The sequence below is a fragment of the Leucopleurus acutus genome (genome assembly GCF_964270905.1).
Source record: "Leucopleurus acutus genome assembly, chromosome: 10".
NCBI classification, from domain to species: Eukaryota; Metazoa; Chordata; class Mammalia; order Artiodactyla; family Delphinidae; genus Leucopleurus; species Leucopleurus acutus.
In genome coordinates this window covers 21,662,579-21,688,714 of record NC_139153.1, presented here as the reverse complement: position 1 = coordinate 21,688,714, position 26,136 = coordinate 21,662,579, and the positions used below count along the sequence as shown (strand labels likewise).

The following is a 26,136-nucleotide window of genomic DNA, read 5'->3' as shown; positions in this document are numbered from 1 at the left end:
AAAGCTTCAAGTGCTCTAGAGGTGTAAGAGTAGAAGTTCTTTAAAGTCTTTGCTTGTTCCCCGCTCCCTTCATTAACTACTCTCAAGGCATCCAGAGAAGTTCCTCTCACATGGGAAAACAGCTGTTCCCAGTAGCACAGCTGTAAATTGTGAATTATTCCTTCCCATTTGAAGCTAGGTGACAATATGCCCTCATGGTGACCCAGTACTGAATTGTAAATTGTAGTCACTCACTCTTTCTTATAAGCAAAAAGTGCCCTAGTCACATAGTTCCCTTAGTAATTTCCACCTTTCAGGATCTTAAAAAGAAAAGAAAATGCTTTGCTTTTACAAACTCATTTGCAGCTGGCTCAGTGATGAAACCTTGCCTCCTTGCCGTGTCAGCTTTCAGGAATCCTGTGTTTGTCTGTGTTGTGTTACCCGAGTAGCTTGTTATCTTTGCAGCTTAAGGGCTGACTTGGAAATTCAGGCTGTCAACTATTTAAAGAAAAAAGTCCCCATGCCACTATTTTAATTAACTTTCAGAGAGCAAGGTTTCCTACTGGTCATGATAATGTTAACTTAAAATACTCAAGGAAACAGGGCAGGAAACAAAATAGGGGAGGACTGTTGTTTTTAAAGGCATTCTAGGAAGAAGAGTTTGAGCAAAGCCATAAAGGCAAAATAGTGAAGGAATGTGAAGAAAAGAGTAGAGAGGCAGGAACAGATATTAAGGCATATGAGCAGTAGAGTGTGGGAGGTTAAAATGTATAATGCAGATTATGGGGGGCCTTGAATGCCAAGTTAGGGTTTTGGAAGATGGGTGTCTGTGCAATGAGAAACTGTAAGAGGTGTCTGGAAGTCAACAACAATGATCGCATTTATGTCTTAGTAAGATACCAGGGGGTTATGTGCAGGTGGTAGTATACAACGGAATCAGAACAGATCTGGGAACTTACTGGCTATGTGACATAGTCTCTTTGGCCCTAAAATTTCCATCTATTAATTTGTTAAATGGTGATGATAACAACTGTGGTGGGAACTGAATGAAATCAGGCATTGACTTTTAAAATAATGTCACAGAAAGCAGGCAAAGAAACAACACACACACACACACACACACACACACACACACACACACACATACTTTTACAGTCAGGCTGAGTGGAGGAGACTAAGGGCTGAGAAAGCCAGCGTTCTGATAAAGACAAGGAAAGAAGGGAGCTGTCTGACAGATGGACAAGAAGGTGGGAGGGAAAAGAGAAAATCCTTAGAGATGATTCAAGAGAGAATGGTGGTTACTCAAGGGGAGACATTGGAGGAGGAGTTGGTCTGGGGGCTGGGATGGTGGCGGGTTCAGCTTTGGAAATTCTAAATTTGAGAAAGAAGACCATATTCACGAGGAGTGGGTGGACCACAGCAGCCTCAAGAATTAGGTGTTCAATCACTGTTTTAATTGAAAAAGCCACATTGCCCTGGTCTAGGAGGGTAATAATTGGGGACTTTTTCTGATCCACAATCAAACCTCAGTGACGTTCTAAAAGCTAAGAGCTGCAGCCACTGACATGTAAACAAACAGAGAAGTGGAATTCAGAATTGCCACTGAGGTAGCTCTTGATAGAAAGTCAGATTTCTCTGGAAGGAAGGCCCCTGCCTAAGTACCTCTGCATCCTAGTTGCCTAGATGGGTGCGGACCCATTTCAGGCATTTAGGAGACGTCACTGGATAAAGCTATGAAGTTTGTACAATTTTAGTTTAGCGGTATCAAGAATGCATAAATTCCATTTCAGCGCTTCATACTTTGCCTCCTTTGAGGAATTTCCCTTTGCTTGTTCCCCACCTGAGAAACATCACTTAAGAAAATAATCACAGGGACTTCCCTGGAGGTCCAGTGGTTGAGACTTCACCTTCCAATGCAGGGGGTGCAGGTTCGATCCCTGGTTGGGGAGCTAAGATCCCACATGCCTCAGGGTCAAAAAACCAAAACATAAAACAGAAGCAATATTGTAACAAGCTCAAAAGAGACTTTAACAAATGGTCCAAATCAAAAACTCTTTTAAAAAAAAAAAATCACAGACAACCCCAATCCCAACTACACAAAGATGTTCATCAAAGCATTATTTATATCAGCAAAAAATGGGAAACAATTCATATTTAAGACAACAGGGGAGTGACAAATTATGTCCATCAATTTGATGGAATATGAAAGTGGAGACTGCAGGAACCGTTCTAAGTACTTTGTATATATTAATTCATTTAGTCATCATAGCAATTCTGTGGAGTGTATACTGTTAGTATAAGTCCCATTTTACAGATGAGGAAACTGAGGCTTGGTGAGTTTAAATAACTTGTTCAAGATTATACAGGTAATAAGTGGCAGACCTGGGATTTGGGTGAGGCTTTCTGGTTCTAGCGTCTTTACGCTGATCACTACACCACACCGCTGCATGGTATTTTTAAATTTTTGGCCTGATTTTCTTAAATTAGTTTTATAACAGAACTTTGGAGGAAAAATATACCCTCTCCATTCAGGGGAGGAGGAGATCAGATAGGGAAGGGGTGGTGACAGTCAACCAGAATTCTGCTTCATTATATACCCAATAACAAAAGTTCACATTTCCTATTCTTTCTTTCACCCTCATCAGCAATAACTAATGCTCGTAAAACAAACTGTAATCTACAAAGTCCTTAAACATCATTCGTAAACTCAAAACTACCCTGCCAAGTCCCATTTTCCTTAATCCCAATTTACAGATGAGAAAACCGAGGCTGAGAACGGACAGAGGGCATTCAGGGTCACGGTGCTAGTTTCTTGATTCCTAGTCCCAAGCTCCTTTTACTACTCAGTGTGGTTTAGACAATTCCAAAACAGTGTCCTCCATTTCTTTAGTCTAGTAATCACTCAGGAAACCACCAGGAACACACTGAAATTAAGGAAAAGGATTGGTTTGTGCTTGGCCAACTGACTCACCAACCTTGAAATCTTAGGGCTAAAACGTCTGTACTACCCAAGGACCGTTCCTTCTAAGCCTTCTCCTGCCATAGGCAAGCGATCTTCCCTAAGGAAGGTTTGTGGAATCAATCTTTCTCTTTGATTCTTTCCCCTGACACGTGATTACAGCTTCTTCAGACCCTCCTACATCTCAAAAGCCTCTTCAGAGGTTGCCAAGAGATGGGACAGGATGATAATGATGAGGGCAATAATGATACTATAATAGTTAGGAATAATAGCCAAAGCAAATAGGCAGCTTGCTATCTACCAGATACCGCCCTGGGCAATGTTTACATACAATTAATCTCACAACAGACCTATGAAGGAGGTACCATTTTCCTGATGAGGAAATGAAGCTCAGAGGGTGTCCATCACACGCTTGACCGGGGGAAAGTGGGGGAGGAAGGGTTAGCGGTTCACAGACCGCAGAGGCTGAGCTGTTGGCTCAGAAGCCCTCATTAATAAATCAACTTCAGACTCACCCCCTACACGATGGAATTCCTCACATATCTGATCTTCCTAGGAAACATGGCTCCTCCAGGGAAGACAACAGTGGAGAACACAGCCGCTCTTGATGTTAATGACCTAGAGACTAATTTATCCTCTTTTCATGCTCTGACATTTTCTTTTAATTAAAAAAAGTTTGGTGTTCATTGATCTTTATGATGCCTTCAAAGCATATTTCCTAACCTAAAATTTTTAAAAAAATAATATAGCACAAAACAGAGCTAAAAGGAGAGTGTGGTGAGTGGATCATGGCGTGTTAAGTGGAAGCCTCAGTCATTCTACCGCATTAAATGGGCAGATGTGGAAAGTGCTTGGAGGTGAAGCATGACTCCATGAGTGGACGTTTTCAAGCTTGGAAGGCATTACTTGGTTATCAGCCTGTTCAGGAGCACACTAGTCAAAGCCTTGACTGGGAATGAGTACTAGTTGATCTGTAAATAATCTACAGGTAAGGTTTACCAGCAGTGGAACATTAACACGGTAGAGGTGAGGCTTTGTGGGTCGTTGGCCTGTGAGCTGCTTCGAATTGGAGGTCTTGCCTCCACCTTTAACCCTTTCTACTACCCCAACGCAACTATTGCATTAAAAGAACAGAATGGAGCAGATAGAGGGTGAATTCAAATATAAACACTCTCTGACGATTTGGCCAGTTAGGCAGTTAGAACCAGTAAGTGCCTCGGTGGCAACAATACAACTGTTAGGTCAAATATATGAAGGGTGAGGCCCCTTTAGGGCAGCTGCAAAAAAGAAAGCCCCTATTAATCCCTTAACTAAGCAGCTGATGGATTTAATCTTTTTGTGCTTATGGTATAATTCTTTAAACACAGGATTATTATAAATTGAAAAAATCAGCATGGGCTACCCAAGTTTTTTATAGATTTCTTCATCTTGCTCACAGATGATGGAAAATAGAACTTTGGAGGACTTCTGAGTACAATCTGCTGTCACTCTGGCTTGCAAAGCTTCATTCCCGGATTCATTCACAAAAAGAATAGGTCTCTATTTGAAGAGGAAAGAGACCTCAGTCTCTCGCCTGGGGATCTACTTTCTTTTGCTTTGCATCCATTGTTATTTAAAATAGCATTAAAAGATTCAGCTAGGGTTATTTTGCATAGTAATATTCGAAAAGGAACCATACCTGGTGTAATCCCCTTTGGCTTCCTGAAATAAAAAACAAATATAGACGATCAATTTGTATTGGTGGTGATTAAGCTAAAAGAATTGTACTCCTGATCATTTTCCCCTCTTAAAATGCCTGAGTTTTGTTTTGAAAACTTTTTCACAAGGAACACCTTCCCTACATAGGACCCTGGAGAAGAATGTGGCATTTAAGAAATCGCTATTACCCAATAATTATTTCTTGTTTTTAACAGAAGAGACAAATCTATCTGAAAAAGCATAGATGATTATTTCTCCTTTAATGTTTTGAAGATCACGAGATAAAGGCCTGTCCTTCGGAGCAGCACACTTTTTAGTCTGGCTTCAGACCGTTTAAACCATGACACAGGTAAATCAACACATGCCATTTGTTTTCTTTTTCTAAACCAGCATGGAACACACTGCTTTTTCAGCTATGTGTGCCTTTAAGAATTAAAGGGCTCTTTAACTCCACCTCAAGTATACAAAAGTTACTAAATTTAAATGCAAATTACAGCTGTTGTAACAACTGCAGCCTCCCAAATTCAAGCCACCGGGAGCTCTTTGCCAGCAATACGGTCTTAACTCTTCTTCCTCAGTGAAGTCTAAGTTTCATTTTCTTCTGAGACATATCACACTCTCGCGCATGCAATCTACACTAAAACAGAAAACAGTGGCTCACATCTTATACTGGCAAACAACCAGAAGGCTTTAAAAAGCCGTCAGCCACTGGCCCATGCAAAAGATTCAGAAGTGCAGGCAGTTCACAAAACCCAACAAACAAAAGGAGCGGGTAAGAGGCAGTTTGTCAGTTCTTACCTGTAAAATAAGCGCCGCTAACCTGAAGATAGTTTCGCTGTCTACTTCGATTTGCCCCTGTCGGTGGAAAAGGAAAGCATCACTGAACACAGGCTGCCCTAGGTCGTAGCAAATGGCTGTGGAGTTGGGGAAGCTGTCACAGCTTGGTACCTTCAGTTTAGGATTGAACGCAGATCATACCATTGCAGGGGGAAGGGAGGGGGGCGTGGAGAGACGTATCCAGGGTTAAGGGGAAGCCACATTGTGTGTGTGTGTGTGTGTGTGTGTGTGAGAGAGAGAGAGAGAGAGAGAGAGAGAGAGAGAGAGAGAGAGAGAGAGAGAGAGAGGGAGAGGGCGCGCGCGCCAGCACTTTAATTAGCTGTGGGAAATTGTGTTTTGAGAGCAGTATTCTGGAAGGAACACACATGACTTTGAAACTGAAAATTCAGACAGCTTCTAAATGAATAATTTTTACCTCTCTAAGTTCATTTTGAAGCTCTGCTTTTCTTAGATTAGTTTGCTCAGTGTTTTCCTGTGTCATAGCAGTTATTTTGGTACACACACAATGCAAATATTATAAAAAATATAAGTTCTACTTCTGTGTCAATGAGACATTATTGAATTAATATTTATACTCTTGTAGAGAAAATGTAAGCCTTAAGAACAGGTTACAAGGCTTCCCTGGTGCAGTGGATAAGAATCTGCCTGTCAATGCAGGGGACACGGGTTTGATCCCTGGTCCGGGAAGATCCCGCATGCCGCGGAGCAACTAAGCCCGTGCGCCACAACTACTGAGCCCGCATGCCTAGAGCCCGTGCTCCTCAACAAGAGAAGCCACCGCAATGAGAAGCCTGTGCACCGTAACGAAGAGTAGCCCCCTGCTCGCTGCAACTAGAGAAAGCCCACGCACATCAAGGAAGATCCAATGCAGCCAAAAACAAATAAATTAATTAAAAATTAAAAAAAGAACCAGTTACAGAAAATGCTTGAGATAAAAATTCTGTTGCTTTATACTGAAGTTTGATGAACCCTAATTTATCATTTTTCCATGATTTTATTTTATTTTTTCTATTTTTTAACATTTTCATTCCCAGAAGGAAATCTGGTACTCACTCGACCCTCCCCACCACCACTTTATTTATTTATTTTTAATATTTTATTTATTTATTTTTGACTGCGTTGGGTCTTCGTTGCTGTGCGCAGGCTTTCTCTAGTTGCGGCGAGCGGAGGCTACTCTTCATTGCGGTGCGCAGGCTTCTCATTGTGGTGGCTTCTCTTGTTGCGGAGCACGGGCTCTAGGCGCACGGGCTTCAGTAGCTGTGGCTCACGGGCTCTAGAGCACAGGCTCATAGTTGTGGTGCACAGGCTTAGTTGCTCCACGTAATGTGGGATCTTCCCGGACCAGGGACGGAAACCCATGTCCCCTGCATTGGCAGATGGATTCTTAACCATTGCACCACCAGGGAAGCCCTCCACTATTTTATTTTTTCAGCCTTTAAGATCCCAAAGAAAAATAGGAGTTTGAGGTTGTAACTAACAGGAATACTTCTTCAGTTGCCTGGTACAGATGCATAACTGTGTCGGGGTATTGCCTCTATCAATAACACTCACATGCACCTTCATTTATTTTGTTAAATGTGATGACATGTAAATACCATTATTGTATTAAGTGATAAATTACAACATGGAGTAGTAGAGCAGGGTCTTTATTAAAAAAAATTTTTTTTTTGGTGAGATGCTAGCTTATAAGCATTAACACATGCTAAAACAATTCCATATAACCCCCTCCTTGCATAAATCCTATATAATTAGTACTTGAAAGTGCATAGTGTTTAAGAACATGGGTCTGGAAATTGCCCTACACTTTTTTTTCTTTCTTCTTTCTACCTGTTGAATCTGAGCTGGAGAGTTTTCTAATTATACCAAGCGCATCAGTGGTGAGTAATTAAGTAGTTTTAAAGTAAATGCACTCTAGGTAGGTTTATAGAAGCAGTTAGCTCAGTGAGAATTTCTGGAAGGTTTATGCTTTTCTCTCAAGTGGCCAAGTGATTTGATCGGGCTTCTCAAAAAAACAACAAGAACAACAAAAAAAGCCCCAAAACTAATAACAATAATTCTTTTAGAAGCCATAAAATAAAATAAACAAACCCCAAACCTGGGATATTACAATGTCAACAGTGATAATTACCTGTGTTTCCCTTATATTTCATCCTCCAACAACTAAGTATCCCTTCTGAAACCTGAGGCAGTGGATCTGCTTCAAAGTTTTTCGCTTCAAAAGCTGACAGGCCCAGAGCCTTGGAATTCAAAGCTCGCCTATAATCTCTAGAAACAGATTATAAAATCAAAGAGAAGCCAGGTTGATTGCAGAAATCAATTGCCCTCTGTCTTTCAGGCAAGAGACAGTCATTTTCTAATCTGGTGAAAGATGATGAAGCAGTTAATCCAACAGGTGAGGTGGGTGTTGATCGAGATTAAATTTTAGAAAAGCTAAATTCCTTATCTTCAAAGAAATAGAAACTCATGTGGGGCATGGGGGTGAGGGCTTCACAGGGGAACTCAAGAACATGTTTGAGTTTAAATTAGACCTGAACTCGTTAAAGTCAAATCTGTCTTAAAATCAGAGAGAAAAGGGGAAGTGCGTTAGTTCAAATATTTTTTTTAAAAAAACTGAGGATGAATAAAGTATATTGAAAATTATTGTCAACTCCTCTGACACCCTGGGACCCCTTTGCGTCCTCAGAACCTTAGATGAATCACTGGAACAATATTTTAGACACCAACTTTTCAGTTTAGTAAATTAAAAGACCTCAAACAGATACTCTTAAGGAAGTTGCCAAATATTTATCTACATTGGAAGGGTCATCAAATATTAAAAATGCTGAAATGAGGAGCGAAAGCATGCAAAGTACCAGGCTCAGACAGCTCCGGGGGAGAGGGCAGGCAAATACGAAGCTTGCCTGTGGACTTTTGCACCTACACCAGTGGCCCCAACACCATTCTGGTGGAGGAAGGCCATGGTGGGACGGAACAGTAGGGCCTTTGAGAAATCTCGTTCCAGGAAGAGAGGAAAATGAGTGGTTTGGCAAAGCCCCACATTCTTTTACACATCTTAGGCCCCACCTCACCTTTCAGTTAACCACTGTTCTGGAAATACAAGGCAACATATTTTAAGTTCTAAAACTGACTGTCAAGGTTACCTGACTTGTGCGTGGAGTTCACCAAACAATGGATTCATCAAGAAAATACTATTTTACCTGGTTCTCAGCGATTTCATATGGTGAAATTTAATTAAGACTTGTACAGAACTCTGGAGTTTCATGTCTGAAGGGTAAAACTTCTTTAGAAACTGCAGTCTGCTCTTGGATAGAACATTTCCTTTACTTACAACCATGGCAACCGAGGTAACCTTATAGGTACTGGGAAAGCTAACACTTGAGAAAGGGATCACCTCAAAGGCAGGGGTAATGGGATCCTTCAGTGGGTTTCCATGATTGTCAAGGATAAACAAAGAGAAGCAGAGGAGTGAAGCAGGGGATGTGGCTGAATGCACAGAGGTAACGTGAAACAGTATCAAGTGCTGGTGCTATACTCCCAAAGCTCATTGAACAGGATTATGGATCCAATCACGAGGTCACTGGGTTCAGGCTCCACCTTCGACATCTCACTTTTGGTCCTTGACTTGTCGGCTCAGTTGACCAAGACATCATGCTAATGAGGTGACCTCTAGGTTTTGACTCCCAAGTAGGAAAGCAGAATAAAAGAAAGTTTTAGAACTTGAAAGGGACTTTTGTGAAAATATGACTCCTATGATTTTACAGATGATGGCACTGAGGGCCAGGGGCAAGAAGTGAACTACTCAATCCTGCAGCACATGTTGACTCTGGACTCTTTCGACTTTACCGTGCTTTAGTTAACGCCAGTGCAAATCTCACCAGGAATGTCCTAAAGGCATGCTTTTGGTAAAAACTGGAATCAGGTTAAGATCAGAAAAATGACTCCAAATGCCACCTCCACTCTTGGTAGGACAGTATGTCACCATCAAACATACACACTCACATAGAATGCGAAAACTACTTCTGAAGACCCATTCTGCATTTTCTGTACTGATGTATTGATAGTACTCCATTGATAGTACTCTTATTCTGCACCACAGCAATGAACATTCATAACTTGGTCACAAATACTTCAGATGGAGAACTACTTGACCAAACGTTGAGAAACCTCCGTTTGTTTCCAAGTCTACTACTAATCATCTATTTAAGGGTTAAGTCTACCAAAAAACAAAACAAAAACAACCTGCAGAACACCAACAAATAAATGTAGAAGAAATGAAAGAGATAAAAACAATTACAATTTGCAACAGTCATAGTACTAATTGATTCAGGCAGTACTTTTCAATAAGTAAAAGCTATTGGGTGAAAGTTAGATGAGAAACAGAATATTTACATAATCACAAAGGATCTCTCCATAGGGGAGAATTAATTACAAAGGGGAAATGGTAACTTTTCAATGGTGAAGCCTGACAGATACCATCTTAACCAAGGGATGAGATATCACCTATAACTGGGAAGACCAGCATCATGTGCCTTCTGATACGTTCTGAGAAGGATATAACTTCATCTACATACAGTGCTGTGCTGCTAAATGTAAATGTTTCACAACCAGAAATGTGGGAAGGGGTACAAGCTCTGATGTGTAGCATTTGTTGATTTCCATGGTGTGAACATTCCCACCATGGCTGATTTCAAGCTACCAGTATGACATTACAGAACATGGAGCTGGGAAGAGATGTGACAACTGGCTCTCATAGATGGTACTAACTGGTTCTAGCACACCGCTGGGTAGTATTCCTGCCAAAAATACATCACCAGATCTAACCATGAGAAACCTTGAGACAAAAATCTGGCCCATACTCTTCAAAAATGTCTGTGTGATGAATGCCAGAGGAAGGCTGAGGAACTGTTTGAAAGCAAAGGAGACTAAAGAGTTATAACAACTAAATGCAGTCTGTTATCCTGGATCAAGAGGAAAAGGTGTTATAAAGGCACTACTGATACAACTGGATTGCATATTAGGCAACAGTATAGGTTCAATGTTAAATGTTCTGAATGTGATCATTGTTATATGGGTCTGTAAGAGATGTCCGTTATCCTAAGAAAGATACCGTGAAACATTTAGGGGTAAACAGTGTAACTTACTCTCAAATGGTTCAGAAAAAAATTACACATATTTGGAGGTGGGGGAGATAGAGAGAGCACCAGTACAAATGTGGAAAATGTCAACAACTGGTGAATTTGGTTTGATAGACATACATTTTGTGTGTGTCTGTGTGTGTGCTATTCTTGCAACTCTTTTGTAAGTTTGAAATTATTTCAAAATAAAAAGTTTGTTAAAAAATTGATGTATTTTCCGGGAGGGTTGGATATCTATTTGTCTCGACTGCCTCGTACCCCAACCCCCTTTCTGAACAGAATATCCCATTCTTTTGGAGAATTGCTTCTCTCCTTACTGGATCTAATGGAAATACAATCATCCTTCTGTGGGCAAGTGATGGAAGAGGGTTCAAAGACCTTCCTAGGGATTTTCCAAATTAGAACTAAGGGAAGAAAGCTCTCTCCCTCTGGAGGTGACATTGGGAAGATGTGAACCAGAGACAATAAGTGACTACAGATGGACAGAAAGGGGCTTCTTAACATTGGTGGTCAACTGTGTCCACTGCTGAGCTGGGCCAGACTTCAAAGTCTGGTTAAAGTTCAAAAATTTTCGAGAATGATGCCTTGGATGCTGCTTCAGTGCTCTCACCTTAGTTTACCAGTAAGCCTGCAAACAGTGCAAAGAACCAATGGGATAAGGACACAAATGAGTGAGCTGATACAGCTCCTGGGAGCCTCTCTAATACCTTCTGTGGACACATCTACATGGAAGGAAGACTCTGCCAGGCCAGAGAAGCCCAGAGTGATGGGCTGACTAGTTTTTATACAATTTGGCTGGGGGAGAGGCCGCATCAACACTTAATACCTACCTACCATCTAAGAAGGCAGCTCTTGCTAGGCCATAGAAACATACTTCCCTGGGCAATTTCCTATTTTCTAGGGGTTATCATGCCCCTAGAAGGCCAGGCCATAATTACTACACCTGCACTCCCTCCTCCCCCTATGTAAATAAGCCAGTACTTTCTCCTTTTCCATCCAAGCTAGCTGTGAGAGGCAATGTTTATGGAGGATGGTCTCAGTGAACACTACACATTCGTTCTTTCAGAGCAGCATTTTGCAACCTCACTACAGTTGACATTTTGAGTTAGATAATTCCTTACTGGGGGGAGGGGCTGTCCTGTGCACTATAGAGTATTAAACAGCATTCCTGGCCTCTGCTCACTAGAGTCTAGTAGCAGCCTCCTCACCAGCTGTGACAACCAAAAATGTCTCCAGAGATGGCCAAAGGGTTCCTTTTGGCACCCCAATTGAGAACCATTGCTCTAGATTCACTAAGTTTATTCTTGGATTAAGCTAGAATCATCAGAAACCTACAAAACTGAGCCATAAGGTTTCCCGAGGTAAAACTCCTTTTTTGGTATGATTTATTTATTTTATTTTTAAATTTATTTTTGGCTGCTTTGGGTCTTCGTTGCTGCACGCAGGCTTTCTCTAGTTGCGGCAAGCGGGGGCTACTCTTCATTGCAGTGTGCAGGCTTCTCATTGTGGTGGCTTCTCTTGTTGCAGAGCACAGGCTCTAGGCGCATGAGCTTTAGTAGTTGTGGCTCGTGGGCTCAGTAGTTGTGGCTCGTGGGCTCTAGAGCACAGGCTCAGTAGTTGTGGCGCATGGGCTTAGCTGCTCCACGGCATGTGGGATCTTCCTAGACCAGGGATCGAACCCGTGTCCTCCGCATTGGCAGGCGGATTCTTAACCACTGTGCCACCAGGGAAGCCCAAAACTGCTTTTTAGAAACTGTATCCTGGCATCACTCCCCTGGCTTATGTTGAGAAACAACGTAAGAAACAACCCTCAGAAACTCATTATTTTAATAACTTTAGGTGTGTTGTTCAGGACATAGTTCATTACCTCATATAATATCACTTTACAAGGACACATGGGAGCAGTTTCTGATTTTTAGGACCAGTGATGACTGTTCCTTCGAGCAGCTGCTTTGTTTTTACCTTAATGACCACTGTGCATTATGTAAGTGATCATAACTTCCTCTGAGCTTTGGCTCTTAAGAGAAGTTGAATTTCAAATCTGTGGGCTAAATGCTTTATACTCACCATGCTGAATTTTTTAAAAAAATATTTATTTATTTATTTGTCTGTGTCGGGTCTTAGTTGCTGCACGCGGGCTTAGTTGCCCCACGGCATGTGGGATCTTAGATCCCAGACCAAGGATCGAACCTGCATCCCCTGCATTGGAAGGAAGATTCCTAATCACTGGACCACCAGGGGAGTTCCATGCTGAATGCTTTATACTAAGCTTAACCTTGGCAGCATCTAATTATTTCCGCCTTTATTTTCTCACAAATAATTCTGATTTCATCAGTTAACATATTTTAGTGTTTTTTTCCTTTTTATTGACGTATATACAGTAAAATGCACAACTCTTACTGTGCAGCTCGATGACTTTGATGTGTGTATATACTCATATAACCATCACCTGAATCAAGATATCAAATATGCTTACTAATTTTTCATCTTAGGGAAAGGTATATATGTTTATAAACCACATCATATCAAAAAAATTATTTTTGCTAATAAGAAAGGTACAAAATAATACTGCAAAATTGTTTCAGTTTGCAGTTTTTTGATTACTAACCAACTTGAGTATTTCCCTTGCAATTGCCTATTATTTGCTATTGCCTATCTGTGAAATGACCCTTTGTTCACTTATCTACTTGAGAGTTTATGTTCAACTTGAGTTACCAATATTAACGCTTTGTCTTGTTTATGGGGCAGAAATTGTGTCCTTCAATCTCATCCCCTCTGATGTGCTCTCTCCTCCTGTGAAGTCAGATTGGACTTGGCCCTCCCACATTGGAAGAATCTATGGGGCCCTGAGTAAGTAATTTTTTCTGAAACTCACTCAGTTCCTCCTCTGCAAAATGGGGAATGATAATATTGAATTTACTGAGTTGTTTAGAGCATAAAGTATAAAATACAAAGCACCTACCATGAAGGGTAGCCCCCAAAGACTCTCAATGTTATTCTCTCTGCACTGTTTACCATGCTGCTTCTTACATCCTTATATATCATTATATATATGGTTCTCTACTTTGTTCTGGGACACGGTTCAATTTTTGTGTAGTTCCATAGCATTTAATCATTCTTCCTTTATAATATGTCTCAGTATCTGATATGACAAAGGCTTTAACTTTCCATAATAATATTTGCCATTCTTTTCCATTTATGTTTTTAAAGAAATTTTAAAAATAATCTTCTCAAGTTTTTAAAAAGATATAGTAATTTGCCTTCCTCTTTGGAACCATAATAAGTATCTACTGAAATTGCTCTACAGCGATCATAAAGTTTTATGATATACCATGAAGATCACACACATCCTGGTTTAGGATTAATAATTTTTTTTTGTATTTTCCAACATAAATAGGCCACTTTTTTCATTCTGTTAATCTGGTTATCATTGTGTAAGATATTATTTTTAGTGTATTTAACTTGTATTCAACTTCTTCACCAAAGCCAATAATGCCAATAAACTTTAGTTAGTTTATTTCCATTTCCTAGGCACCTAGCGAAATTGTCTCCAAATAATATTTTGGTGCAGTTCTTTTCAATGTATGGTGGTATAACTGATTGCACTGAATAAAGTAGACATTTTACTTAACACATCAAAACAGCACTCCTCCCATACACTGCTGGTGGACCAACTTAAGTTACTTCTGGACTAACTTTTTGGCAAGGTCCACTAAAGTGTAACATACACACGCACTATGACCCAGCAATTTTGCTCCTAGGTATACACCTAATAGATATGTTTACAGATGTCCACTAAAGGGCAGGCACTTGGATCCTCATGGCAGCACTAATTATAATAACCAAATACTGCAAAGCTACCCAAATGCCCATTTATGTAAATGAACTGTGGTATACTCATACTCTGGACTACCATTCAGCAGGGAAAATGAATAAGCTGGCTGTAATGACACACAACATGAATGAGTCTCAAAAACATAATTTGAGCAAAAGAAGCCATATATTAAAAAAGCATATACTGTATAACTTCAGTTCTATAAAATACAAAGTCAGCCCAAACTAATAAATACTATTAGAAGTCCTGGTAGTGGGGGGATTAATGACTGGAAGAACATGCTAGGGGCTTCTCAGGTGCTGGTAATGTTTTGTTTCCTTGATAGTGGTACTAGTTGCACAGATGTGTTCAATCTGTGAAAGTTCATTGAGCTGCACAATTACATTATATACACTTTTCCATGTGTATACTTCAATATAAAGTTAAGAAAAAAAAACAAAACACAGAACCACTGATCTTCCCTCAGCCTTTCCCATCTTACTTAATGTCAGTTTCATCCTAAGTTGCTTAGGTCCAAGATCTCCATGGTACCATTGGGCACAGAGTCGGGCAGTGCGCAACCTGTGCAACTGTATTTGGTGACCCTGTTTGCACCTTCTAATGCAGTATAACCTTATTTATCTTCTTTACTGTCTTTATCCCTATCTACCATCACCTCTGCCTAATAGGTAAGCTCCTTAGGGCATGGGTTTTTACCTATTTTGACCCTAGCTATATCTTCAGGACCACTTGGCACACAGCAGGTACTTAAAACATTTGTAGAATATCAACTAAAAGAGTAGTGAAGGAAAATGTCGATGGGTGTATTATTATCTTTCCTTTTCAAAAAGGGAATGCTTCTTATGTTTCTCGATTCACTATACAGTTGATTTGCCTTGATTTTCAACTCAGAATAAGGAATCCTAGCTTTCTGAACTATGAGAACACAGCTCAGGCTTTATCAGCTATGGGAACTGTTAGCATAGTACCTAGTTAACGAGGATATATATATATATATGCAAGAATATATATATATATGCAAACTTATCAAAAAATCTTTTACTTTTCTGGCATCACTTTCTAAAAATGTAAAAGGAAAATAATATATCTGTCCCCCAACTTCACGGAGTTTTGAGGAAAAAAAAGAAAAATGAGCTATAAAGATGCTTTCAGGGCCTCCCTGGTGGCGCAGTGGTTCAGAGTCCGCCTGCCGATGCAGGGGACAGGGGTTCTTGCCCCGGTCGCGGAAGATCCCACATGCCATGGAGTGGCTGGGCCCGTGAGCCATGGCCACTGAGCCTGCGCTTCCGGGGCCTGTGCTCCGGAACGGGAGGGGCCACAACAGTGAGAGGCCTGCGTACTGCAAAAAAAAAAAGATGTTTTCAAAAACTAAAAAGCATTACAAGAAGAGCAAACAAGTACAGGTGTTTTGTGGGTGTGTATCACAGTTTCAAAGATATAAGCAGTAGGATCAAAGTATCTGGACAGACTGCTTCTCAGAAACTTGATCACAATGAACATGGGAACAAAGAGAAAGTTTATGAGTTAGTGTTTGGTTGTGGGAGGATAATACAAGTGAATATACAGACATGGAAATGAGAAAGAAGGGAAAATGAATCAGATCATCTTTTCTCAAGGTGGAGCCCAGGTATGGTTTGTGCAATGCATGTTTCTTTTTGGTGGACACGTGGTGCATATTTTTGTTCTCGGGATGAGGTTCCAACTAGTTTACATAGAAACCAGACCTTGGTTTCTAGATAGCATTCTCCACTGAAAGGAAAAACGGCTGATTCCAAGGCTATGGTACTGGGAGCCTTTAGAGCATCAAAATGAATGAGAGAAGGGATTATAATATATTGAATAAAAAGAAATCCATGAGTCCATGTTGATAATAAAAACCATTTTTTTAAAAAGATGGAGAAGAAGGGAAAATTATTCTTTACCCATGAATGCTAAGAAATGTTGAAGGTGATAGAATTAGCAAATCACCATTTACAATCACCATATACCACGGTACTAACCACAGTACTAACTGGCTTAGCCAAGATCACCACTGGAGACCAAGACCATTGGATCAAAGACTGTTGGGAAACAGGATGGTCAAACAGTCTCAAAGTGTTGACTCCAGACAAGTTGTTAATTACAAAGTGGAAAAGATGAAGAGAAATCTGGTAGATACCACCTTAACCAAAAACAAAGCTTACTAACGTTGCAAGCCTCCCTGTGAGACACACTGAGGAGGACCCAACATCACTTATGTAGTATTCTTGCCACAAGGAAATTATATCAGACTAGTGGCTCTGAAACGTCTGTGTATAGCAGAGTTACCCTAAAGCCACTGAAGAATAGAGAGACCCAGACTCACTGAAGTGGTATAGGGTGAAACGGGGCAGGTTGTGGGTCTCTGTAGTTTCACCAAGTTCCCTAATGATTCTAAGATGTGGCCAACACAATACATGTCTGGAATCACTGAATTAGACAAATCCATATTTCACAAATTGAGAGACCTTCTACAAGGCAAATGGCCTATACTCTTGAAAAATACCAATGTAAGAAAAGCCAAGGAAAGACTGGACATCTATTTCCCATTATGGAGACTACAGAGTCATGACAACTAAAACCAATGTGTGATCCTAAATGGATCCTGGACCAGAAAAGGAAAACAAACAAACAAACAAATACCAAACTAACTCAAAAGCTAATTATTGAGACAATATGATATTAATCTCATAAAACTCTAAACTGCACATGGGCAGAGATCCAAGTCACCACTGTGCACACAGCACACTAGTGTAGCACATAGTGGACATTCAATAAATATTTTTAAATGAATTAATCTATACTTTAAAAAAATACCAAACATTTTGATAACAAGGTTCTACCAGATGATGCTACAAAAATATCATCAGAACTGTGAGTCTTCCTCCACCCAATTCTTTTTACTTCGCCCCTATTCTGAGATCTGGAGGCTCTGCTCTATTTCTTTTGATCCCAGGAAGAATGGTATTGTCACGTGGCCAAATATCAGTGACACTGGCTCCACCATTCTGCCAGTATCTGAAACCTTGTAATAAACTCTTGCACCAACATGGTTGCAAAGCAAGGGACTGAATGTTTATGAGACTGCTCTGAAAATAAGAGGTGTGGTGATCTACAGCCAAGTCGTTAAGCGACGCAAGACGGGGAGCCTAAATAGGTCAGGTTCCACTAATAAGCATGGAGGTTCCAAGGCACCCACATCTGATAAATAGGAGGTGAGACAACTGGAGAACAGATGAATAACTGTCAGTAGACCCTGAGAACCCAGCTCTCTACTTTTGTACTTACCTGTATGCATTATTAGATTCCATACACAGCAGAATTTAATTACAGCATTCTAATTGCTTAAACGTACCCTGGCACTAATTTACGATTATAATTTGAATTTGTAGCAGTGGAGTGTCCTGAAGAAAAACTAGTCATATTAAAAAAACCCAAAAAGTGCAAGGTGCTTGCAAGATAATCAAGGATGATTAGAGGGAGAAAAGGATGAATCATGAGAAAGAAGAGAAAGTTACGGTCATGATGTTAAAATGAATCTTCTGAATAAAGAAGCACTGCTAAAGTTAGTATCCTAGCCTAACATCCTAGATGCTTTTTGCATCTAGGAGTAAATATGCAATGATACTTTTATTTTTAGGACTATTGTACATCCATTTGATCGGGCCTCCTGTTTCTCATTTTTTTCCAGTAGGGTATATACCACATTTAAAATGTTTTCACCAACATTCTCCTTTTATGCCATAATGGTGGTTATTTATGCCCAAGTACTTCTTATAAATGAGAACATCGTATAATAGTCCTCTTAGGAATTTTGGAAGAATATTATCAATAACAACAGCAATAAAAACGAGAACATTTAAGTGCTGACTATCTGTTCCAAGAGGCTGACATATATTAATTCATTGAATCCTTAGGACAACCTTATGAGGAGGTATTATTACCTCACTTCACAGGTGAGGACTCAAATTAGGAGATTACAGTAGATGACTGCTTAAGGCCACCTACCCTCTTAGTGGTGCTACCAGGATTCAAGCTGGGACCACCTCTCCATAGTGCCCCAACTCTTTGCCATGTCAGGCACTGAGCCATATTTTGGTCTCTCCAAGGAGTGAACAAAACAATCTTGGTTGGTGTCCAACACCCATGAAATACTTACTGACTTCACTTCAGCTGGGAGGTAAACTGTACTCTTATAGCATATATTGCATGTGTTCTTAGTAAATTTAAATTGTAACTATTTGTGGCCAATTCAACAGGTTTAGCTGAAATGGGTAACTTGGTCTATTTCCCAATGAATCTATATTGTAAAACATTAATATTAGGCCTCCTTAATTATGAAATGGCAGTCTTCCATTCAATTTCTTCTTTCTGAAAAATATAAAGGTAGCTTTTCAAACCTCCTCCTTAGGCCTCTTAAGCATGTGTAACACGCCAGAAAGGCAAATGACATGTGCTTCTAGTATGGGTTGAAAAAACAGATGACAAATAGATGGTAGATGATAGATGGACAGGTAAATGGATGGATGTACAGAGAGACAGAGTGGGTGTGGGTAAATTAGTTTTTAAAAGTTTCTTTGCCATGTTCCTTTTGAAATATAAGATTTGAATCTTCAAGGATGTCCACTTAAGCATTTTCAAAAGCAGAAAACATACAAAGAAATTTGATTTCTATAATAAATTGAGAAAATACCTTCCAGAGTTTTCTCATCCTTTCCTAGATTTTAAGATATTGTATTTTCAGCTGAATTGACCATCTACCTCGTCCTCCCTCCATCCAAGCATTTATCATACTATGTTTATGACTTTTTTTGGAGTGACAATTTAGCTGTAACGATATTCCGATAGCCTCTTTCTGAGATGATGGTCTACCAAAAGTATCAGCACTGGGTTTAAATGTTTTAAGGTAATTCATGTTAAATGGCACCAGTATGAAATACAAATATTCCAGTTGGGTGTTTAGTGGCTCTGTTCAACGTATTCAACAAATATTTGAGTGCCTTCTTGTGCTGGCAATACATCAATGAACAAATAATTCATTCTTTGTAAATTTACTCCGGGTAGTGCCAACTAGAGTGCATTTTCCTTGTTCTCTAAGACCATGTCCTTTTGCCCTTCGGTGGGCCTTGATTTTTTCATCTGAAGACCCAACAACTTCCCCTTTAGCACCTCAGGGAGGTGGTCAAGGCAACCGAAACAGCACAGGGGACAGGTCCCTGAGGATTACAACTGGCATGTGTTATAAGCTATTATTATGAAAACTCTGATTCTCACACATGCACAAGGCAGCACAGATCTAAATGCTCATGGTTTAAGACACACATCATTTCAATATCAGGAAAACATAGATGCATGGGAAAGGTGATGCATCCCTGCATGATGCAGGGAAAGGTGAAGTACTGATTATGAAACCCTCAATAGCCCTTTAAAACATGGCATTCGATTTCTTTGTTCCACATGGATTGGCTAGTCTTCAAACCAGCTCTGATGTTCAGCTTAGTGACTTCACTGTGTAAATATCTATGGCTACTTATTACCAGAAAGCACGCTCACCTCTGTATAGACAGAACTTACAGCCTGCAAAATTCAATTTCTGTTACTGACCCTTTAAATAATTTCAGCATCTTGAAATGAGTTTGAGGATTAAAATACACAGACATACACACACATTCACGTAGACAAACACTCTCAAATCCCAAATACTAAAACTCTGCCAGGTTAGCAGATATACTGAATATATTTTATCCTTGGTAACCATTCAAACTGTCGGTTGTTGCACTACATGGAATAATTCCAGGACAAGAACCATGAATGTGGTGCTGACAGTAATGGATTGGTTACAGAGGAATATGCTTCATGTTGTATTAGTTTAAATCGAGCTGAGACTAATTCCTCTCTTTTAAGGCACTGTAAACAGGGATAATAATAGGTCTTACCATGAACGTGTACTTTTATAAAGTCTCTTTGTCATGAATAGGCAGCTGGAACAGTATTAAATTAGCAAATACCTTTCTAGATTTTAGGAGAAGGTTTCCCTCTCACAAAAGTCACATGATTGTTTCAGGACCTCATTATTGACTTTTGGGATGATTCATTTCTCCAACTTTTCTTCCACTCCTGCTTCGTTGCTGCCTATATGGTAACTCTGGCTTTAGTAAGAAGGAAAAGGGAAAGTCGATGTTCAGATAGTTTGGCTGAATCGTTGGGGTAGAAGAATATATCGGAAGATTTGGCTAAAATGAGGTTTTAAGATTAAGTGGACTCCCTCTGCATACACTTGCAATGCCTTTCCATGCTAAAGGCAATCGAATGTTGATGACTTATTTCCTTGAAATTCCAAGAAAAGCTGTTTGAATCTAAGAGCAGAGAAGTATGCCAAACTATCCTTGTAGCCGATTTTACAGCCATTCTCCTAAACGTCTCCAAAAAGTATTTACGGTGAATAAAGCAGCAAAGGTTACAGTACATATGCTGAGACTCCTGTGCTTTAAAATCCGATCATGCGATGCCCCAAATGGTATTCCAACGGGTTCAGTATATGAAGTTTCAAGGTTACAAGTACAATATCAACTCTGGAAAATTGAACGTAGGAACACTAGCTCCATCTTAGGTAATGAAAACAAAATAAGATTGAAAGAGTCTAATTTTAAGGTTGTTACGCAGATCTTATTTTCAATTTGGCTCAATCTTTTCACAAGCCCATTCTGCAAAATTTGATCAATGTAGTTGTGCGTGTAAGCTACATTTACTTTGCTCACTTGACAAATATTTATCGAGGGCCTATAGTGTATGCCTGTCTCTGTGCCAGTGGCTGGGACGTAAAGCTGACCCTGATCCCAAGGAATCAGTCCAGTTGCGGGGTGGCAGGTATATAAACAAGCAAGTCAACGCTATGGGAAGAGAGCTAGAGAAGTATTTAGAGGATACTTTCGGGATTGGAGGAACTTCATTTCTTTAGGATATGGTTGGTGGTGGTACACAGGGAAGGAAAGAATTGGTTAAGGGCAGGGGACTTTGGAGCTGAGTTCAGAAGGATGAGTGGAAATTTACCAGAGGGAAATGAAGGGAGAGAGAAAAGCATTCAGCAAGGAACATGAAAAAGAGAAAGACATTCAGCACAGGGATAAATATATTAAAAGGCATGGAAGCTTGAGAAAGCTGGTATTAATCAGGGAATGAGGAATTATTTCAGTATGAACACGGTGAGTGCGGAGGAGGCTAGAGTGACGAACTGGGGCTTGTGTGTCCTATGAGGGAGCGTCATATGTCACAGTAGTAGTAATAATAGTAAAAACATTAATAGCAAAACAGTGTCTGCCCATGGAAAAGACTCTGACAAGTACAGGTTTCTGGTAACTGACTATACTGCTGAACTGAATGAATAAGCATTTTCAGAACTCTAATGGAAAATTGATGAACTCATAAAAGTGCTAACAAAAGATCAAGATGAAAAAAATTAATTACATGGCACTGAGTGAACTGATGAGGATGATTATAATTTTGGTGACTTTCTGTTTGAATAAAAAAAAAATCCCACAAGGACTCAGAGGCAAAAAATATACAAATCAATTTTCACTGCAAAGTAAAGGAGCTGTTACAGTGGAGGATTACTGGACTGAATGTCAATATTATGACATAGTACGAGTGTGTTTCGTGTTTGGTAATTGCAATTGTTGTTGCTTTTGGTGTGGTCATCCATTTACAATGCTTGGTGTCAGTTTATTTATCTCCTGTGAAAATAAAATACAGTGTGTATGTGTGAAAAAAAAAAAAGAAGTCACCCAGAATTGGCCTAAATAAATAAATAAATAAATAAATAAATAAAAAACCAGTGTCTGCTTCAGACACTCTTCTGTCTACCTGGTATATATTAACTCATCCATTGTAGTAGGAACTATGATCCCCACTTTACAGTCGATAAAACTGAGGCTTAAAAACGTAAGTAACATGCCCAGGTTAGAGCCAAAGCCATGTGTTTGAACCCAGACTGCCTGGTTTCAGTGGAACCTTTCCCCCACTGCACTACACTGCCTCTGCAGGTAGCAGGGGCTAAGACGGTAAACATGGGGGATACAAGGTCTCGTTGATTTTACGTTCTAAAATGCCTCAATCCTGCCATCCCTTCGTTCATTCTGTAATTATTCGCTCGTTCACTTAAGCAACCTTTTACGTAACATCTAGGTCCTAGAGACTCCAACATATAAAAAACCTGGTCCCTACTCTCAATGTGCAAGTTTACCTTTAATGAAATAAAAATGTGAACGTTCAAAGCAATCCTGCAATCCTTCCCCATCTTGCATCCTGGTTCTTGCAAGAACACATAGAAAATAGGAAGAAAAGTGGATGGATGAGGTCAACGTAGCCAAAATACCTAAAAAGTTAAAAGTCTAACACAATATAAAATGCAGGCAGCAACTGATCTCAGCCAACAAAAATACTTCAAAGAAAGAAACAGGTCAAACTAATACAATTAACGCATCAGTAGTAGGATTATGGATCAATTCCCTTTTTTGATTTTTTTGTCCTTTTCTGTATTTTCTAAATGTTCAACAATCAAGTATTATTTTTACAATCAGAAAAAAAACATTCTGTCAGTTGTCATTAAGAGTAGACCTTTTGTGGGCTTCCGTGGTGGCGCTGTGATTCAGAGTCTGCCTGCCAATGCAGGAGACACGGGTTCGTGCCCCGGTCCGGGAGGATCCCACATGCCGCGGAGCGGCTGGGCCCGTGAGCCATGGCCGCTGAGCCTGCTCGTCCGGAGCCTGTGCTCCGCAACAGGAGAGGCCACAGAAGTGAGAGGGCCGCATACCGCAAAAAAAAAAAAAAAAAAAAGAGTAGACCTTTTCTTTTTAGATAAAGCAACTAGGAATTTTCAGCTTCCACTTAGCTTTGTCCAGTGAGAAAGACAACTGAGTATTTTTCTAATGGAGGGAGAGGGATCAACAGAATGTTTTTATTCTCTTCACACAGCTTCAAAGAGGTAAAGTTTAATGAATACACTGATTATTTTTGTCTCTATTTTTCTGATATAAAATGAATCCAAGTATCCTATTTAAAAAATTTTAGAAAAGCATTACTTAGAAAGCAAAAGTCTTTCCATAATCTCTCTCAGAGATAATAAAAATTTATACTATGCAATATATTTTTCTATTTTTCCTATAAGTACATTTTATACACACACACACACACACACACACACACACACACATACACATATAAGCAAATAAAGTTAAAGACAATTATACTATATTTACTGTTCTGTAGCTTGGTTCTTTTTAAACTTAACAATGCAATTTTGGGACTTCCCTGGCAGTCCAGTGGCTAAGACACAGCCCTTCCAATGCACGGGGTGTGGGTTCGAACCCTGGCCGGGGAACTAAGATCCCATATGCTGTGCAGTGTGGAGAAAAAAAAAATGGATGAAAGAAAAAAAAAAAACAATGCAGTTTGGACATGCTTCCACACCAGCCGAGAAGGGCTATTCTATTTTTTTAATGGCTGCCCAGTATTCTTATCACATGAATGATTGGTCACTTATTTAACTAATCCTTATTCAATCACATTTAGGCAGTTTTCAGTTTCCTGCTGTTAGAAATAATAATCTAAGATCTTTTGATATTCATCTTTTCATATTTCAGTAGTATCTTCCACATGCTAATTCCTAAAGTTGGTGGAGCACTGGGTGAAAAGATAGACTCTTCATTGTCACCGATGTGGCCAAATTGCCTTTTGAAGGGGCTTTTAAGAGAGCTTTGGTGCCTCCAGGTTCACACACTTAAATGCAAACGGCATTAACAGTCTGAGGACATTATGCAACATATTCTATCACTGCAAGTGTGGCAAGAGCGTGTTTGTGGGTGACAGGCTGAGACTCTCCCCAAGTCTCCTGATGAAAGGGCACACCTAATAAGGCCTCAGTCCAGAAATGAGGGAGGATAAAAATAAACATGATTGGATAGTCTTGCAATGACTTTGTTTTTTAATAGGATTATTAATGTTTGGCTCACTAATATTTCCACATTTATTCAAAGTACAAAGAGATGAGTGCTTATGAAAGCAGGGGGCACAGTAAATCTCTGAAGCCATCACTGAGCCATTTTCTCCTGCATCTTGATATGGTACCTGCTCCTGTTAAAGCCTAGAGCAGGGAAGATCCTAACTGCCTTGTACTCAGGTTAACATCTCTTGACTGAGTCCTAAGATGTTTTATTTAAAGAATCAGAATAAGGAATTCCCTGGTGGTCCTGTGGTTAGGACTCTGTTCTCTCCCTGCTGAGGGTCCGTGTTCCATCTCTAGTCAGGGAACTAAGATTCCACAAGCCGTGAGGCACGGCCAAAAAACAGAATCAGAATAGACCTAGGTTTTATCTTGTGGCCAGATCTAACCTAAGGTAAAACCGAGGAAGCTTACAGTTGTCTTGCTTTATTTTTTAACGGTATAGGATATATCTAGAACATCACTTTCAAAAGTGTGGTCAGCAGTTCACTGGTAAGCACTGCTTGAAAGAAGAATTACATCTGCAAGTAAGTTTGGAAAATATTGGGTTAAACAAAATCACACACCTGTACACTGAAGGACTTCTTGAAGCCTTTGTCAAATTCACTTCTTGAATTTCCAAGAATGTGGTCTAATATTCAAAAATTTTTAAACTTTTTCATATGAAAATAGCTTATGATCATGAGGTAGATTCTTGAGCTGCAGATTTAAAGTACGATATTAGTGTGTGTGTGTGTGTGTGTGTGTGTGTGTGATTACAAAATCCTAATTCTGTTTGTGCATTGCAGAACTAGGAAAATGTTTCAAATGGCTTTCTATGTGATTTTTGGAAGGAGTAACACATAACATCATGGAATTCTGGGTATGTTCAGTCCCTCCAAGGTCCCTGGTATCTTTCAGAAATATTATGTTAGAAAGTACCATCATGTACATTGCCTTTAAAATAAACACAACACACACCCATACACAAATGAGAGAACCCTTAAGACTTAGGATGGGCCACAGGAAGGTAGCAGTGCTAAATATTACACTGATAATGCAGCACTCATCAGAAATCCTAGCCCTTAATTGGAATGCAATAATTTTTTATTGAATGAATAAAGACAAATACTATGGCTTCTGTAGCCAGACTGCCTAGTGATTACTTCATTACTAATGAGCTATTTACCCATGGCCAAATTATTTACCTTATTTATGCCTCCATTTGCTCATTCGTTAAAATAACACTAAATAACATTATTGGCTGTTGCGAGGCTTTAGATGAGTCAATACATGAAAAAATCAGTATCGGCTGTTTGCTGAGCTCTCAGTAAGTCGAGCTACCATCCTCTTCTTCCCCACCCACCCCCATGCACGGTCTCTACCACAGAGCACCTCTTGAACCCCACTTGCTTTTCCACATTTTCTGTCATCTCTCTATTATAGTAATTCTATACACACCTAAAGAGACAAGGTAGCCAATACTATTTTAATTTTCCAAGCATGTCTTCAAATCGCTGATTTTAAAAATGGGGTGGTAGTGATAAATGTTGTTTGATTACTAAAATCACACGTATGGTTGAGGAGGCCTCCAAAAACCATCACTGCAGGCAAACCTGCAGTGGGTTTCTCATGCATTTAAGGCTTTTCCAAGCAGGCTGCAGGTTGTCTAAGGTGGACCACAGCCCACATGTTGAGG

The 26,136-nt window shown here is 39.8% G+C and overlaps 1 protein-coding gene across 4 annotated transcripts in view; it reads right to left on the bottom strand.

The window, feature by feature from the left end:
• Window positions 1-26,136, bottom strand: part of FRMD4B (FERM domain containing 4B) — a 336,715-nt gene that overhangs the window by 65,221 nt on the left and 245,358 nt on the right. For all 4 annotated transcript variants that reach the window (XM_082849085.1, XM_082849084.1, XM_082849087.1 and 1 more), the window contains 2 exons: window positions 5,435-5,491; window positions 4,617-4,639 (listed from right to left, as the gene is read on the bottom strand). In XM_082849085.1, coding sequence (XP_082705211.1) covers window positions 4,617-4,639; window positions 5,435-5,491 — 80 coding nt within the window. The remainder of the gene's footprint in view (window positions 1-4,616; window positions 4,640-5,434; window positions 5,492-26,136) is intronic.